This window comes from Taudactylus pleione, unplaced genomic scaffold (assembly GCF_031769625.1).
Source record: "Taudactylus pleione unplaced genomic scaffold, aTauple2 ptg000609l, whole genome shotgun sequence".
In the NCBI taxonomy this organism is placed as follows: Eukaryota; Metazoa; Chordata; class Amphibia; order Anura; family Myobatrachidae; genus Taudactylus; species Taudactylus pleione.
In genome coordinates this window covers 16046838-16065408 of record NW_028285011.1, presented here as the reverse complement: position 1 = coordinate 16065408, position 18571 = coordinate 16046838, and the positions used below count along the sequence as shown (strand labels likewise).

At 39.2% G+C, this 18571-nt stretch overlaps 1 protein-coding gene across 3 annotated transcripts in view; it reads left to right on the top strand.

Annotated features, from left to right (window-relative positions):
• DMD (dystrophin) overlaps positions 1–18571 on the top strand; it is a 2214077-nt gene that overhangs the window by 1420108 nt on the left and 775398 nt on the right. For all 3 annotated transcript variants that reach the window (XM_088454197.1, XM_088454193.1, XM_088454194.1), the window contains one exon: positions 7876–8065. In XM_088454197.1, coding sequence (XP_088310323.1) covers positions 7876–8065 — 190 coding nt within the window. The remainder of the gene's footprint in view (positions 1–7875; positions 8066–18571) is intronic.

The window sequence follows — 18571 nt, the reverse complement described above, 5'->3', positions numbered from 1 at the left end:
ATTATTATTATTATTATTATTATAATTAATAAAATAATGTTCAGCTAATCAAAATTCATCAACTATAATTATACGTAGAAAACAGATAACTTATGTAACAATTAATAATACTAGTATAAACAAGGATGATGATGATAGTTTGTTACAGACCAATAATGTCCCTCCAACATACTTTAATTTAACTGAAGTAAAATAATCCCAGAATAAGAACAGCTATTGAATATGCAAATTAGGAAACCTGACTTCTGTCTGTGTCATTTAGAACAGTCCATTCCAACAATGATGTAGCCGTTTCTTCAAAAGTATCTACATATAGAAAACAATTAATGTTTATATCCGTAGTGCAATTGTCATTAAATAAATTGTTGTTAAAATTGAACTTTCTTCTGAATTCGCTTGTGCAAGTTTCACATTTAGAAATCGAATTGGTGTATTTCCAGTTCTTATGAACACTCAAGCAAATATGAAGCACAATAATACCCAGTTTCTTATTCACATAAATAGTTCTCACATTCAACAATAATATAGGGAATTGGTATGAATTACCGCCGGACCTAAGCCCGGCGGATGAAATACTGATGCTGGAAGGCTGGCACATGAATATCCCAACTGAGGTGAGTAAGACCCCTGAGCCTCCCCTCTCCCCCCCTATCCCTCCTGTAGGGGTGCCTAAGCCTAACCTACCCCCTAGTGCCTAACACTAACCTACCCCCAGGGGTGCCTAGACCTAACCCCCCCCTCCCCGCACCCTTAACCTAAACCTTCTGGGGGGGTACCTACACCTAACCCCCGCCCCCAGTAGTGCCTGCTGCTAAACCCCCTTCCCTATCCCTCCCTGGGGGGAGGGGCTACCCCTAAGCCCCCCCAGGAGTCCCTAAACCTAACCAACCCCCCCACCATTATCAGCTCCAAATGCCCGGCTTACCTACGGTATGCTGGGCGTCGGGATTTCGGCATGGGGCTTATGAAGGGCGTCGGTATTTAGACCCCTATCATTAGTCCCATGCCGGGATTTCACTTTCAGGAAGCCGGCGGTCGGCATTTTCGACCGCTGGCTTCCTGAGTACATCCCTAATATAGTAATGCTTCATTCACATAGTAGCTATATACATTTTTTGTTTGCAACTGTGTTGCATTGCAATAGACAGAAACATATCATTGGTAAGAACTTTCATATACATGTCTCACACATACTGAAACACAGGAGAGTAATAAAGCACAACTTTGTGCAATTCAAGTTCTTTGTTTTTAATTTCATTATGTGATGGATATGTTTTCAAAGTGTAATTATGGTTGATGAATTTTGATCTGCAGAGTATTGTTATTTTAATAGTAATAATAATAAAACCTATGCAATTTTAAGTTCATATTCGCATTACAAAAAGTTATTCTCAACCTGCTCACTTATAGGGTTTCTGTCAATTCCAAATTAAAAGTATCACCAATACCCACAATTAAAACCACAAACACATAAATTATGGGTCAAAGGCGCATCCACTAAATCAACAATTGTACGCATAAATTAAGTCCAATAGCAATATAGGATTCCTCCAAGTCATGTACATGAGGAATATAGTTCACTTATATTGTTCCATGTTGTGTGCTTAAAAGCCGGATAGTTCATGTCCTTAAATTTCCTTCATCTCAGATTTTGGTATCTGGGAAAGAAAAATATATAAAACAATATCACAAGTTATACTTGCAATAGAATGGTGAATGATAGGCATGTAAATAGTGTGAACAGGTGCACAATCACCTTTATAATTAAACTGCTTATTTACAGAAAAAAAGTCCCAATCCTTTGGGAGAAGGTCCAAATCTCAGGATAAGCAATAAAAAGTTTAGAAACAACTGTGATTTATCTGACTCGAATAAAAAAAAAATTGTGATCGCTATCACATTATTAATATATTGGGGTAAATGTAACAGGTTGCAAATTTGTGAAAAATGCGAGTTTTGCACTAAACTCACATTTTTTACTCATGCGCAAATGTAATAGGGTGCAACTATAGTATAACTAGCATTTTTCGGGCTTTAATATAATTCGCAAAAAACATCTCGTATCCAGATGTTTTCCTATTCTCTAGATAGAACACGGGCAATGTAATAGAGTGTGAGTGCTTCACTTGCACATATTATTGCCTGAGAACTCGCAAAAACAATAGATCAGCTTCAGGATAGTGAGTTTATCCTGAGCAGGTCAGAGGGGATGCAATCCGGAAACCGGCTGACGTGATCCCGACAGCCGGCTTCCCGACTGCTTTATCCCGGCGTGGGTTAAATGACAGGCGTCTATATCTAGACAGGCGCCCGGCATCCCGATCGAACGGATGCCAGGCACCGCAGACAGCCGCGGGGGGGAGGGTTAGGTTTAGCGCACCCGGGGGTGACTTGGGGTTAGGCACCCCGCTGGGAGGGTTAGGCTAGGTGGAGGGAGGGTTAGAGTTAGTCACCCCTGGGGGGGGACTTAGGGTTAGGCACCCCCCTGGGGGACAGGTTTAGGCAGCGGGGAAGGGGGAGTTAGGCACTTGGGGGGTAGGTTAGGGTTAGGCACCCCTAAGGAGGGTTAGGGTTAGGGGGGTTAGGTTAGTTATTACTTACCTGAGGACGATTGGGATCTCCAGCAATGTCGGGCTGCCGCTGCTGGGTTCAGTTCATCTGTCGGGCTGCCGCTGCCGATTCCGGTCAGAGTAACACAGAAACATGCACCTATCCATGAGATAGATGCATGCTTCAGTGTGTACATATAAAAACACTTTAAAAAAAAAAAAAAAAAGCACCCCACCCCATAAGCATAGACAGCATCGGGTTATATAAAGCCTGTCCTGGTTTGATAAATGCAGGGGCCAAAATGTGTAGTGGGGCCCTATATATTAAGTACCAGCACAGGGCTTTTCTTAACCGGTCCTGGCTGTGGAAAACAGGGGACAAAACGAGTATCCAATGATGTAACCACAAGGTTCACCTCAAGTAACCTTGTGGATACAATGTTGCGGTTCCCACCATAGACTTCAATGGAGATTTCTCACCATTGAAGTCTATGGAGGAGACAGGTGACCGCACACAGCCAATCATCAAGCAGCTCCGATGGAGACGCCCGCTGCTTTACTGGTGGCTCCTGCAATGAATGGCCACACATGGGCCCTAGTCATTTGCGCTGAGGAAAGGTGAACACATACCTTTCCTCCTGTCCAGCATGGTTTCGGACTTTTGCATTTTTTTATTTAACCCCATGGATGACTACAGGGACCGAAGAGGACATGAACATTGCATAGGAGAGGTGAGTATGGATTTTTTATTACAGGTACACCTATGGAATCCTACTGGGCAAAGGGACATAATGTCATCAGGGATACTAGGTGAGTATGTGTGTCAGTTAGTGTGAGTGTGCATGTGTGTTTAAATAAAATTGTACTTTCACGGTGTGTCTTGTCTTTATTAAAATTTTTCTTTGGCTGTGGAACTACAGGGACCAGCGGGCCCGTAATGCCCTGCATGCTGGTACTTGTGGTTCTCCAAATACCAGAATGCGGGGGAGGCTTGCTGGGACATGTAGTACCACAGCTAAAGACAATATTAACACTTCTATTTTACATAACATATTTACACTATCAACCCTGCACTCACCGACCAGGGGTGCCGGGGATAGCCCCAGGCTATCAGCCTAGGCCTGGGGTGCCCTGGAGGGGGGGACCCCTTTATTGGGGGGTTCTGGGCTGACTAGCGGTCAAGGTTAATGCCCTACTCGTTTTGTCCCATTTTTCCACAACCAGGACCGGATCACAAAAGTCCTGTGCTGGTACTTAATATACAGGGGCCCGCTATGCATTTTGGCCCCTGTATTTTTAGAACCAGGACAGGCAGTACAGAGCCCCGAGGTGGTTATGCTTATGGGGAGGGGGTGCACGTCTTTTGTTAAAAAAAAAACCACACACACAGAAGCCTTCACGGATCACACAGATCTGTGATGGCTTCTGTATAACTCGCACCTTTTAATGCTAGTCGTATTAAAAGGTTTAGGTTTACATAGGGAAATACTCACACAGATTCGCATAGTGTAGTAGCCTCAAGCTGAATAGTTTGCAGGCTATTACATTTGTGAGTCTCAGCACTAATTCGCACCTTCAAAAAATGTGTGAAGGTGAGAGTTGGATTTTTATTTTAATTCAGGACTTATTACATTTGGCCCATTTGGTGTTTCAAAGGTATCTTGGAATTCAGCCAACTTCTCTCATGGATTTAAAAAATATAAAATATATTATAGCTTTAATATAATTCTGGTAGTATGTCCATCTGACAGGGCTGCAACTAAGGGGGCTAAGGGGGCATTTTACCCGGGTGCCGGGGAGAGGCTGCCGGGTGGCTAGGTTGCTGCTCTTGTAAGTTTGGAGCCACATCCCGGCCTTGAGAGGCACAGAGACATCAACAGTCTAATGTGGTGCCGGACACAAGCCAATCAGTGCTCGCGGACCAGCAGCCAATCAGCAGAGGCTGCCGGTCCGTGAGCTCCAATTGGTTCGTGAGCGGCGCCACATTACAATTGACGGCAGTACTGACAGTTCCTCAGCATGTGGCAGCCCCGTCATGTATTGTGTCCTATATTTCATGGTATAAATATATATATATTTATATATACAGCATTGTGAACAAGTTTTAGGCAGGTGTGGAAATAATGCTGCAAAGTAAGAATGCTTTCAGAAATGGAAGTGTTAATAGTTTATTTTTATCAATTAATAAAATGCAAAGTGAATGAACAGAAGAGAAATCTAAATCAAATCAGTATTTGGTGTGACCACTCTTTGCCTTCAGAACAGCTTCAATTCTCCTACTGTAGGTACACTTGCACACAGTTTTTGAAGGAACTCGGCAGGGAGATTGTTCCAAACATCTTACAGTACTGTATATATGGTGTGTATATATATATATATATAAATATATATATATAATATCTCAGACCAAACCACTTAGCATTTTAGCCATGCAGCCAGGTAGCATGTGAGCAACACCTGTGGGCCTATCGGAGCATTTTTGAGACCATACTGTGCATGCAGTGCCACCATGCCATTTCCCCAGTATAATAGCTGATTTTCCTGTATGTGTGACCAACATTATAAATTGTTTTGTTTGGAACCAACTTCATGTGTGTGCCTTTATGTATGATGTACATCTCATAAAAATAAGAGGTGGGTCCTACTTTTTGTGCAAATTTGAAATTCTTAATATTTTTTTCATTACTAGTAACCTTGATGCATGTTTAATGTGGGTCACAATGGATGTACAATTTTACAAGCAAATACCATTTTTTGCCTGCATTATTATACATAACCCTACATTTGCAAAATAATTTTATATTAGTTAATAATAATGGAAAAAAAATAACCTGGACCTGTTATATTATGCAAATAGTTACACAAATACTGTGAAAGCTAATGCAGTAATTGAACCAGACAATGTGAAACTGACATAATTCCAGAGTGGTCTCAGTGTGATCATTGTCATCTATGTACTGTGGCTACAAAGAGATGAATGTTTTTTTCCATTAATGATATAAAAGGACATTGATTATGCCTCTTTTACCTTATGTGATCTGTCACTGTACTGAATGTAATATTTTCTATGAATACTTTCTATGATTGTTTTACTTTATATGAACTATTTATCATGTGATGTAAAATAGCATTATACCTATAAATGTTAAAAAAAATCATGTACTTACGTTTATGCTGTAAGTATATGTTCCCATTGTTGAATACAAGTATTTTCAATACTCAGCTACTATTGTTGAGTATGTGCAATTTGTTATTTATAACAATATAAATATGACCGCATGTTCTTAATACACTATAAAATTGAGACAAATAAGGCATTTATCTTTAAAGGGGCTGTAGACTGTCCTTTGATGATGATGATGATGATGATGATGATGATGATGATGATGATAATACTTACGACAGATATCAGCTTCAGGTTTGAAAAGAGAAGGATGGAAGGTTCACTGTGGTGAAGGGTGGCATATGATTGGTTGTGACTTGAGACATTTAAAAAGTCATATGACTTTTTCTACAATACCCTATCTATTTTTCCATCCTGCCAGTGACAGCTGTTAAAAGCATCATCAGCAAGTGAGGCAGTACAAACTTTTTAGGAATAACCATCAATAGATAATACCCTGTAAAATGTGTCATGCGACAACAATGTATAGTATACGGTTTGTGCATACCTCCCAACATCGGTTGTGCCCAAAGCGCGATGAGGGAGTGGCTGTGGCACACATTAGGAGTGGTTATCTCTACCCCAGTGATAATATTTTATACAACATACCATGGAAACACCTGCCTCCACAGTGCACTCCTGTGTAACACCTCCCACACCCCCGCCAATTAGGGCAAACATTTCGATTTTGGAACGGTAGGACAGTCCTCCAAAATCATGTCTGTCCAGTCGAAAGCGAGACGGTTAGGAAGTATTGGTTTCTGGTTTTGATTTGATGTAATCCAAACCATTTTACTGTCTATTGGAGTGGTTGTTTATGCAGCAAATTCAAGACATACTCTATAAAAGCTTGCCAGTGAATGACTGAGTTTTCAGAGTTCTTCACAATTTATATTCCTCTTTCCGCACATTTATTCATTAGCCATATAATGGTCATGCCCAACACAACATGTGTGACAAGCTTAAAGAAAATAATTTTTGAAGGATCTTCTCATTTTATTCAAAACATGGAATGTTTTTGGAGAATTTTTAATCATAAATATTTGTTAGTGAATATTGAGTCTGTAGCAAAGTTCATGAAAAGTTATTTATTCTATTACTTTTTTGCTTTTGCTCCACTGACAGTGACAGTTCTTGTATTGTGCACACTTTGAATAGAGGAAAATAATTTATAGAAGACTAGAGACTGTGAAAAACTATGGAACATTTAGATGACATGAACATCGTCAAAACATAAATAACATTCAATAAACCTGTTGCAAAAGTGTCCATCATGCAAAACTTGGCAAAATATGTAGACATTTTGTAATCCCCCTTCATTCTGTGTCACAACTCATTGCGTTGTAATGTTATCGGTTTTTCACACTTTTGGTTCTGATTATATTTTGTCATTTCTGCTGATGGTAAATGCAAGAGAAATTAGTGCCTTTGAAATCCAATTATTTAGATAATCAGTTTTAATTATATTTAACTCACTTTGTAATCCGTGAATTTACATCGTAGCTAAGTGATTTTAATTAAGCATTGCAATCTAGTTTTGATGTATGGCTTATCAAACAGCAAAAAATAGTGAAATGACAACTGTAGCATTCAGAACACACATACTTATGTTTTAATTGAATAGATAAGCCTTTTCCAGCATGCAATTTCCCATTTGTTCGATTTCAAATGGTCCACACATTGAATTTGTATGGAATTAGTAGGCTTGTGATAATTAACATACCGTATGCAATTAAACTAATAAACAATCTGGTATCTACATATTAAGCTGATTACTGAAGAATACTTATTTGTCAAACCATACAGAATTATCTACAAATAATAAATAACTTTTGAATAAAATAAATGATTAATTTTAGTTATTTGGGATATAAAGCAACTTTGCTAGTAAGCCAACAACTGTTTCTACCCCTTAGGGTACAGGTTTAATAGGCCTTTGTGTTATACAGAAATGTCATGTGAACTGAAAAAATGTTCACAGTCTTTCAACGGATATTGAATTTCCATGTAAAGAAACTTGTTTTGTTCAATTCATGGTATGACTAAAACATTTCTGAATTTCACAAGATACATTTGAATGCAGAAGAGGACAAAATCAAGATGATCATAATACTAATGTAAACTTGTTATTTCATCAAGATTTAACTAACTGCTCTTTTGCAGGGTTAGTGAACGTGATGGTGCACTTGAAGCGGCTTTACGACTGTTGCAGCAGTTTTACTTAGATTTGGAAAAGTTTCTCGTCTGGCTCACAGAATCTGAGACTACGGCTAATGTTCTGCAGGATGTTAAACATAAAGATGGGATATTAGAAGACACACAAGGCCTTCGAGAAGTGATGACCCAGTGGCAGGTAGGAAGAGTGGAGTTTTTCCATTTAGTCAATATCTGAAGCTCATATTCACCAGGTATAAATTGTAAATGTGATAATATAACATACATTAATTAAATTAATTCTGATGCATTAAGCCACCCCAAATCCCCTTCCCCTCCCCTCCCCCAAACACCCCCAGAATGCTGCATGCACCAGTGGCAGGTGCATGCGGCTCCCATTAACTGCAGTGCAGAGTGGAAATTAAAAGAATATTTCTCACAACTGGGACAGCAGTACAGGTTCCTCAAATTGGGACTGTTCCACCATTTGACAAATATATGAATGGGAGTATAAATAAATAAACACAAGAGGATAAAAATACAATCCATGAAGGGAATCAAAGTGGATAGAAGAACATTCAGAGGTTACTGTTTTTCTTTTTAATAAAACTAAAATGCACTAGGTTAAGCTTTCCTTAATAAGGTAATGCAAATATGGAAAAATATATTGAAGGCATTTTTTCTGAAGGCCCTATTTAATAAAGAGAGGTAAGCTCTTTCTCTGGCAAAACCACTGGCTGTTCCCTATGTACTAAAGGAGTTTCTTGGGTGCAAAGCATATGGAACCTATTTAAGAATAATCCATGATGACGATTTCAGGGGCAGGACAACCAGAGGAATAGAGTGGAACCATGGCGCCTGGAGAAAGTGCATGTCATAGTGCCCCCTCCCTGTACTGAACTGTGCCATTTGGGTTTAGCCAGCCTGCTGGGGAATACTGAAGTGAAGAGATAAACAGCAAACAGTGGCAGTATCACGCTGGGCATTAAGGTCCCATTGGGGGAATAGAATGTGATGCACTATCTGACATTAACAGGTAGCTCCTTTGGCACCACTTTATTTATATACAGCACCTAGGATCTGACTTTTAACTCCGTTGAATTATTGTTATTAGTCAATAGAGGAGATTGTATTATGTATTCTGATCATTTAACGTAAATTGCCAGAATACATGTACTAGAGTGAAATTCCACAGGATGCACAGCTTATTACTGCAATTACGGCCCCAACGCATCGCCCTAAGCGCCACTGTACGCTATGGTGCATCCTCAATCACGGGAGTGTATCTCCATTCTAACCTATGGAGACGTTAATGCATCTCTGATCGCGGGAGCACTTCTACATTCTAATTTATGGAGATGCAAATGTGCGTCTCCGATTGCAGGAGTTCTTCTCGCACCATGCATGGCGCGAGACGCTGCGCTACGGACAGCAATCTAGCTGGGCATATCTGTATTGTTTTTATTCAATTGTTTATCCTTTATTTTAACGAATGTGGAACAGGTAGTCTGAGTTCTGGATTCCAGTCCACTTCTCATGTGCAAGCCAGACCTACAATTATCTTTCCTGCCTGGTAAGATAGTTGTGTTTGACTTAGTTGTAACACAGTAGAAATGCTGCTATTTAAATATCTATAGGAGAATACTTTTTTATGATGCCACATTATGTTAAGTATATTAAGCATGTACAGATACCTGAATTAGTAGAGAAATACCTAAATCACAGGTTTATTTTTTTGGGTGTTTTATTCATTCTCTTTTGGTGGTTTGGTGTAAACTTGCTGACTTTGTTTGTTTCTCGTCTTGCTGTGACTGTGGTACAGTATATTACATAATCCTACAGTAATCTGATTTATTAAAGACATCTGTCTCAAAGTTCCTTCCTTGTTTCAAGTTTAAAATTCAGAGTTGGTAGTTTTGTATTTTGTGGATTAATGCTTCAATGCGCCAACTGGATAAAAAAAAACGGAATAAATTTGTCATAGTTAGTGATTATACAATTTCCAGTCAATTGTTTTCTTCTGGAAGCAAGAAATTAGTTTTCCCTAATTTAATTCTTGAAAATGAGTAGATGAAATGTTTCCTCATGCTGCAACATATTGTGGTGGGAAGATGATCCATCATCTGCGATGAAGTAGAATGGAGGTGTTTGTATACACACTATTGCACCCAGTGCTTTTTTCATTTGTCTTCATCACCATCCTGTGGCATTCTGCAGAATGGCTTACTAGAGACTTTGAAACTACTGAGCAAATCATTACCTGACAGCTCTTTGATCAGGCAGAACATTTATTAGCTCATTGCATTGGCGCTACATGCTAAGGTGTTAAATACACAATTTGCACCATCATCTCTTCAAATGTAACTTGTGATTGACATTTTGAGGTTGTAGTGTCCTGCTGAATGCTGTATCACATGAAAATGGTAATGGATAATCTGCATTAAAACTTCTACAAAAGAAAGTTTTCTCACTTTTTAAACTTCGCTAAGCGGTATAATTATTATTTCTCCTGGCATGCCACACTTCATAGCTATAAGGAATCCTTATTCACTTAAATGCATTATTACTGAGCTGCCAGGACAGAGGTCCATTCCAGTGATCAGTAGAAATAAAGTGATTGCATCCACGATCACTTTACTTTCTGCTGCGACCGGTTACTGCGCATGTGCTGACACCCGGCCATGCATGTGCGAGCGGACAGCAGCGGGGAGGAATGCTATGGATCACTTTCCTGGTATATTTTGTGAATGCAGCCTATAGGCTACAACGGGCGAATGCCATCTAGAAATGACGTTAACTGACGGGGCCAAGCTCCCTAAGGATTCTCTGCTGTCTTTACTATGGAATCCTGAACCCTTAGGTACTTCAGGTTACCTTGTGTGCTCTGGGTCTAATACCCAGGTACCTCACCACTGCAGGTAGCGTAAACTATGTGTCCTCCTTGCATGTAACTGTATTAGCCCCAGAGTCTTTAATTTAGACATCCTGAAGCAAAAACTACTTATGTCTACAAATAATCGCCAAATTCCAGCAGTATATATTTGTACTTTCGTATACCATTGTACTGAACACATTGTTCTGCATCTTCTGTACTAATATATAGACATCAATTTGTATATGTCATCACTAAATGTTATATAAATATGTGCTGTGTAATATACCATATTATTAGTCAGTCATCAATCCTTTTAAGTTGTATGTACTTTTTTTATCACAATAGTAGGCTATAATATTTCATATTACATGAGGCCCTGTAAAACTGCATGCAGTGTCCCTCCAAAGTGGTAGAAAAAGTACTTTCTTCCAGTATAAGAATTCTGCATTAACACGTTGACTATTTAAATGATCACAATACATCAACTGTTCCTTTAGTTCCTGTTCATATCATAAAAATGGAAGCACCGTATACCTGTGAAATATGAGAGGAAACACATGATTACCTTACACGTCTTCAGTATGCCTTCATGAATATATTTGCATAAGATTTGTTTGTATTTTTCTATTTCACTTAGGGCTAAAATCCAACTTTAGAATTAGAATGACTCTATAACAGATTCACAGCATGCAAAGATGCAGAAAGTCTGATCGAGGATTGGTGGTATCAGCTCAAAGATGTGTACTTATAATTACTCATGTCATACATGAATTGTGCAGCAGTAATAATATTTTTTCATGTAAACACTGGTTATGTTAACACTTATAAATAGTAATTTTACAAGATATCTCAGGTGTTTTTTTTATTATCGGTTACCTCAAAGAAGAGCTTACTGTACCCTTCCAACCAGAGTAATAGGTGACTTTGTGTACATCAGCGAACCACTTTTACCGTAGGTATACACTTAGAGGAATCCAATTAGCCGCTTGGCTCACCCCATGGCTATTACTCGTGCCCCTCAGGGAAATTCTATTCAAATAAATAGTATTTTCCACACGTGGTAAATTCCGTGTAAACTTCGGAATAAATCGTTTTTGTCATGCGTTAACCTCCAGAGGGTGCTGTTTCTCGCTGAGTAAATGACCACCTCTGTAGTTTAATGTACTGGTTGACTCTCCCAGAGTAGTTAATTAGCTGCAGGGCAAACCCCGCAGCTAATTGATTCCCCCTTAAAGTAGTGCAAGTTACACCTGCTATCATGTCATGAGATATTTACCAAATTACTGACAGCTCTGAGATAAGTGGTTAGTAATTACTGCAATCTTCTCCAGAGAGAGAGTCGCACTTTTCGCCATCATCGCCGTTTTTTGCAGGGATTAAGTATCGGGCGCATGACTACTTATCCCCGTATTCAATTAGGATCTGGTGAAAACAGGACCCGGCGGAAAGGTAAGTATCGAAAAGTGCTGTCAGTTTTTGGGGAAATCATGCTGTCACCCCACCAAAAGATGTTGTGACATGGATCACTATGGGTACCACCGATTTGGTCTGCTGAAGGTAATCAGGGTTTTTAAATAGCCGCAGCAGGTGCATAAATGCGCCTGTGAAGAAGTGGTGAAGAATAGCATTTATTTTATTTTATTTTTTTAAATAACTATGTCCATCAAATTTGGGGTACATGAAAATGGGTGTCAGCATATTTTTAAGTCCCTAAAGTGTTTTTTTTAAATTCTTCAAAAGTCCACCTGCCGGAACCACCCGCATTCTGGAAAACACCTGCCGCATACTTGGGAACCGTCAGGAATCAATTTTGCTAGTTTAGAAGATTGTCCCCCATTTTTTTTTATCACCCCCAAAATGAAAGTACCTTTTTTGGGGTGTCCAGAGGACATTTTAAAAAAAAATTGACACCGAAAACATTTGGGGGACAATCCAAGGGGTGCAGGCTACTTTTTTAAAGTCTGCACCCCAATTCTGCACATTTTTTTGCCACCTATTCAGTGGGGAAAAATATATCCCCGTTTTTTTACAAAGACTTTTCGCACCGGCTAAAAGTCTTTGTACTTGAATATGAGGATAAATGAAACTGGCGAAAATGACGTAATAATGGACTTTTCGCCTCATATTGTATATAGCCCTATATATACTGTAAATATATATATATATATATATATATACACACATACACACTAACATGAGAGTCTAGTCAACATCACTCTATTGAGTTGTATGAAGTTATATGGTGTAATATTATTTTGCAACATTTTACATATTCCTCAGAAGAAAGCCTCCTGCACAAATAGCTCTGATAGAATCAGAATGATTGATGTTCATGATGTTTCAAAGTTTGACATTTCCCCTTTTTTTCTTAATGTGCAGTTCAAATATTGCAGTTTGGTCATTTACAGCTAATGTTAAAGAAATTGTTTGTCAAATAGGAAAAAATTGCACCTGAGAGTGTTTCATGCGACCTGACATTTCACACAAAGTGATGGGAAACCTGAGTACATACAATACACTGTAAAGGAGGATGCAGGTGTTCAGAATCTAATCTAACCAGGAAATTATGCCTCAGCTGTTCAGGAAAATAAGAAGATCGCAGATATTGCAGTCTCAGTTCAGGTCCCTTTTACGTTATACATCATAAGAGGACACGTTATAAACACACTGACTGTAGGTTTGCCATTTGTTCTGATAGACAGGTCTGAAAATGTCAGTGCATTAAGCGTTAACAGCTTTTAACAGTAACATGCTGGCCATAACATATAGCGATATTATTACGCTGCTAAGTCCCAATAGTCTCTGGTTGTAAAATTACATTGCAATTAATTATTGCATTTTTTTTTGAGGAGGAGATGTCTAATTGCAGGGGAAGTGGTGACATGATGCATGGTTCTTCTCCTGCTGTGCAATAAAGCATTTGCCTCATCATGCAATAGGCATCAAGCCCCCACTCACTTAAGGAGCCTCCTGGATATTTCTGGAAAATAGGTATTATCTATCCCTGTGTGCAGCCATCCAATGGCCAGTTCTAAACTAGGAAGAAGCAAAGATGTGATATGTTCATAAGGTACATTTGTGTAAAACTAAGTGTAAACCATAGACTTGTGTTTCCCAAATCCTGTCCGCAGGCACCCTAACAGTGGATGTTTTCCATATCTCCTTGCTGAAGCAAATGTATATTCAATATTATCAACAGACACATTTCATAAGATCCACAGATAGTACTAATTATATCACTTGTGATCCTGTGAGGATACCTGGAAAACTTGCACTGATTTGGGATACACTGTCACAGGCTGAAGTTAAACCATAGCACCTAATCAGAAATTTGTTTTCATTGTCTAACTTTCAGTAGACAGATAAAACTAATTTCTAATTGATAGCTGTGATTCAGCATAAGTTGTTTCAGTTATCTTTTGGTTGGTTGGTCAAGAGAAAACACATGAATCAGCAAAAAGGAATCATCATCACCTACAGTACATGGTAAAGGACAACATGGGCTTTTTTTAGAAAGGCATGGCTGAGCCATTAACAGGGTCCTGTGGAAAGATTAAACATTACAAAATTTTTTGGATTAGGGATGTTAGGGACCTATCTTATGGGGTTCAACTTGACGCGGTGGATGGGCAAACATTTTTGGCAAAACATGTAGTAAAAACCTCACTTATACTCCATGTTAATTGTACATTTTGTCAGGATTATTTTGTCTAACATTGTTCTTAGTACATAGAGTGTGCACCTGCATTCTATGTCCCCTGCATTGTACTACAAGTCTCAGCATGGCAGCACCTCCTATTATGTTTAAAATTAGGGTGTGCAGTCCAAGCCCCCCTTACAACAATTTTTGACATTCAGATTGTCGACATGGTCATAATGTCAACATTGTGCATATTGACAGTTGGCCCGAGGAGATAAAAAATTCTACTGTGATAACCCTACATGCAGCCTATACCTAACCCTAAACGTAACTTTAATACAAAATCTGTAAAGTCAACATTATGACTGTCGATATTCACAATGCCAGTATAATCACCAAGTCGACATTGTGAATATCTACATGTTCACGATTAACCTTAAATCCATGTTGACTATCTGACCATGTCAACATTCTGACTGTTGACATTATGTTTGCACCCTAATATAGTGTACATAGAGACATAAAGGTAATGCACCCTAATATAGAGTACATAGAGACATAGAGGTAATGCTCCCTAATATAGAGACATAGAGTTGATGCACCCTAATATAGTGTACATAGAGACATAGAGGTAAATTTACTAAGAATCGAGTCTGGAAGAGTTTGTTTTTTTTCAACTCGATTAGCTTTAGATTTGAAGCTCCTGAGACTCGCAAATTTGCAAAGAAGGGAGTTTAGCTGAGAGTGAGATGGCCGATGGTGAAGCAAAATGATATTTCTCTGCCGAGTAGCAGGTTTTGCAGGAGATTTCTCGCCCGAGTAGCAGGTTTTGCAGGAGATGATTCACTAGAGATTGTGTTGTCTTCTCTCTGCAAAACTCTCCTGAGCAAGCAGCCTGCACATATCAGTGAGATATGTGTAAGCTGCCTGTGTTGTACCTGTAAAAAAATGGGTTAAAAGTGTAAAAAAAAAAAAAGACATAGCCCCCCCCCTAAAGCTTAACCAGCCCCAGATGTGTCAGCCTGTCTTGGTTTCTAAGATGACGGGGAACAAAATGTGTAGGGTTCCCCCATCATTTAGAAACCAACACCAGGCTGTAGGGCCAGTCCTGATTTTAAATAAAGGGGGAAAAATTGCGTAGGGTCCCCCCTATATTAAAAGCCAGCACCAGACTCAAAACGGCCGGGCTGTAATGCCACAGCCCGGAGACCATTTCACCGGGGCTCCGAGGCCAAAGCATTATCAGCCCAAGCCATTGAGGCCAAGCCGGGGATCTCAGGGGAGGTGGGGACCCCCCTCTCCCTTAACCCCAGGCTTGGTCTGAAGCCCAGGGCTCTTCCCTGCACCTCTGGAGCATTGGGTATGAGGGTAATAAAGTGGGGAAATATAATTAAACTATTGTATTTTACAGTGGAACTACAGGTGCCAGCATGCCTGTCCTTTGGCACTTGTGGAACTACAAGTGCCAGCAGACGGGTGGTACCTCTATCCCCACTGTAAAATAAATAGTTAACTAAAGACAAAACACACACACCGTGCCAAGTATAACTTATTACACATACCTACCCATTCACACATACTTACCAATGCCGATGGTGAATTGAAGAGAGTTTGCCCGTAGCAAAGGAGATCTCTCTCCCGAGTTTGATTTTAGTAAATTTGAGAGTGGGAAAAATGCCCAAACTCTCCAGAGTTTGCAAACGCTCCCAAACTCTCAGCTTAGTAAATTTACCCCATAGAGGTGATGCATCCTAATATAGTGTACATAGAGGTGATGCACCCTAATATAGTGTACATAGAGACATAGAGGTGATCCACCCTAATATAGTGTACATAGAGACATAGAGGTGATGCATCCTAATATAGTGTACATAGAGACATAGAGGTGATGCATCCTAATATAGTGTACATAGAGACATAGAGGTGATCCACCCTAAAATAGTGTACATAGAGGTGATGCACCCTAATATAGCGTACATAGAGGTGATGCACCCTAATATTGTGTACATTTATACATAGAGGTGATGAATCCCTAATATAGTGTACATAGAGACATAGAGGTGATGCACCCTAATATATTGTACATAGAGGTGATGCAATCCTAATATAATGTATATAGAGGTGATGCACCCTAATATTGTGTACATAGAGACATAGAGGTGATGTACCCTAATATAGTGTACATAGAGACATAGAGGTGATGTACCCTAATATAGTGTACATAGAGACATAGAGGTGATGCAATCCTAATATAGTGTACATAGAGACATAGAGGTGATGCACCCTAATATAGTGCACATAGAGACATAGAGGTGATCCACCCTAATATAGTGTACATAGAGACATAGAGGTGATGCAATCCTAATATAGTGTACATAGAGACATAGAGGTGATGCACCCTAATATAGTGTACATAGAGACATAGAGGTGATGCACCCTAATATAGTGTACATAGAGACATAGAGATGAGGCATCCCTAATACAGTGTACATAGAGACATAGAGGTGATGCACCCTAATATAGTGTACATAGAGACATAGAGATGAGGCATCCCTAATATAGTGTACATAGAGACATAGAGGTGATCCACCCTAATATAGTGTACATAGAGACATAGAGGTGATGTATCCTAATATAGTGTACATAGAGTCATAGAGGTGGTCCACCCTAAAATAGTGTACATAGAGGTGATGCACCCTAATATAGTGTATATAGAGGTGATGCACCCTAATATAGTGTATATAGAGACATAGAGGTGATGCATCCCTAATATAGTGTACATAGAGACATAGAGGTGATGCATCCTAATATAGTGTACATAGAGGTGATCCACCCTAAAATAGTGTACATAGAGGTGATGCACCCTAATATAGTGTACATAGAGGTGATGCACCCTAATATAGTGTACATAGAGGTGATACACCCTAATATAGTGTACATTTATACATAGAGGTGATGAATCCCTAATATAGTGTACATAGAGACATAGAGGTGATGCAATCCTAATATAGTGTATATAGAGGTGATGTACCCTAATATAGTTTACATAGAGACATAGAGGTGATGTACCCTAATATAGTGTACATAGAGACATAGAGGTGATGCAATCCTAATATAGTGTACATAGAGACATAGAGGTGATCCACCCTAATATAGTGTACATAGAGACATAGAGGTGATCCACCCTAATATAGTGTACATAGAGACATAGAGGTGATGCACCCTAATATAGTGTACATAGAGACATAGAGGTGATGCACCCTAATATAGTGTACATAGAGACATAGAGATGAGGCATCCCTAATATAGTGTACATAGAGACATAGAGGTGATGCAATCCTAATATAGTGTACATAGAGACATAGAGGTGATGCACCCTAATATAGTGTACATAGAGACATAGAGGTGATCCACCCTAAAATAGTGTACACAGAGGTGATGTACCCTAATATAGTGTACATAGAGACATAGAGGTGATGCACCCTAATATAGTGTACATAGAGACATAGAGGTGATGCACCCTAATATAGTGTACATAGAGACATAGAGGTGATGCACCCTAATATAGTGTACATAGAGACATAGAGGTGATGCACCCTAATATAGTGTACATAGAGACATAGAGATGGGGCATCCCTAATATAGTGTACATAGAGACATAGAGGTGATGTACCCTAATATAGTGTACATAGAGACATAGAGGTGATGCACCCTAATATAGTGTACATAGAGACATAGAGATGAGGCATCCCTAATATAGTGTACATAGAGGCATAGAGGTGATCCACCCTAATATAGTGGACATAGAGACATAGAGGTGATGTATCCTAATATAGTGTACATAGAGACATAGAGGTGATCCAGCCTAAAATAGTGTACATAGAGGTGATGCACCCTAATATAGTGTACATAGAGGTGATGCATCCCTAATACAGTGTACATAGAGACATAGAGGTGATGCATCCTAATATAGTGTACATAGAGACATAGAGGTGATCCACCCTAAAATAGTGTACATAGAGGTGATGCACCCTAATATAGTGTACATAGAGGTGATGCACCCTAATATAGTGTACATCTATACATAGAGGTGATGAATCCCTAATATAGTGTACATAGAGACATAGAGGTGATGCAATCCTAATATAGTGTATATAGAGGTGATGCACCCTATTATAGTGTACATAGAG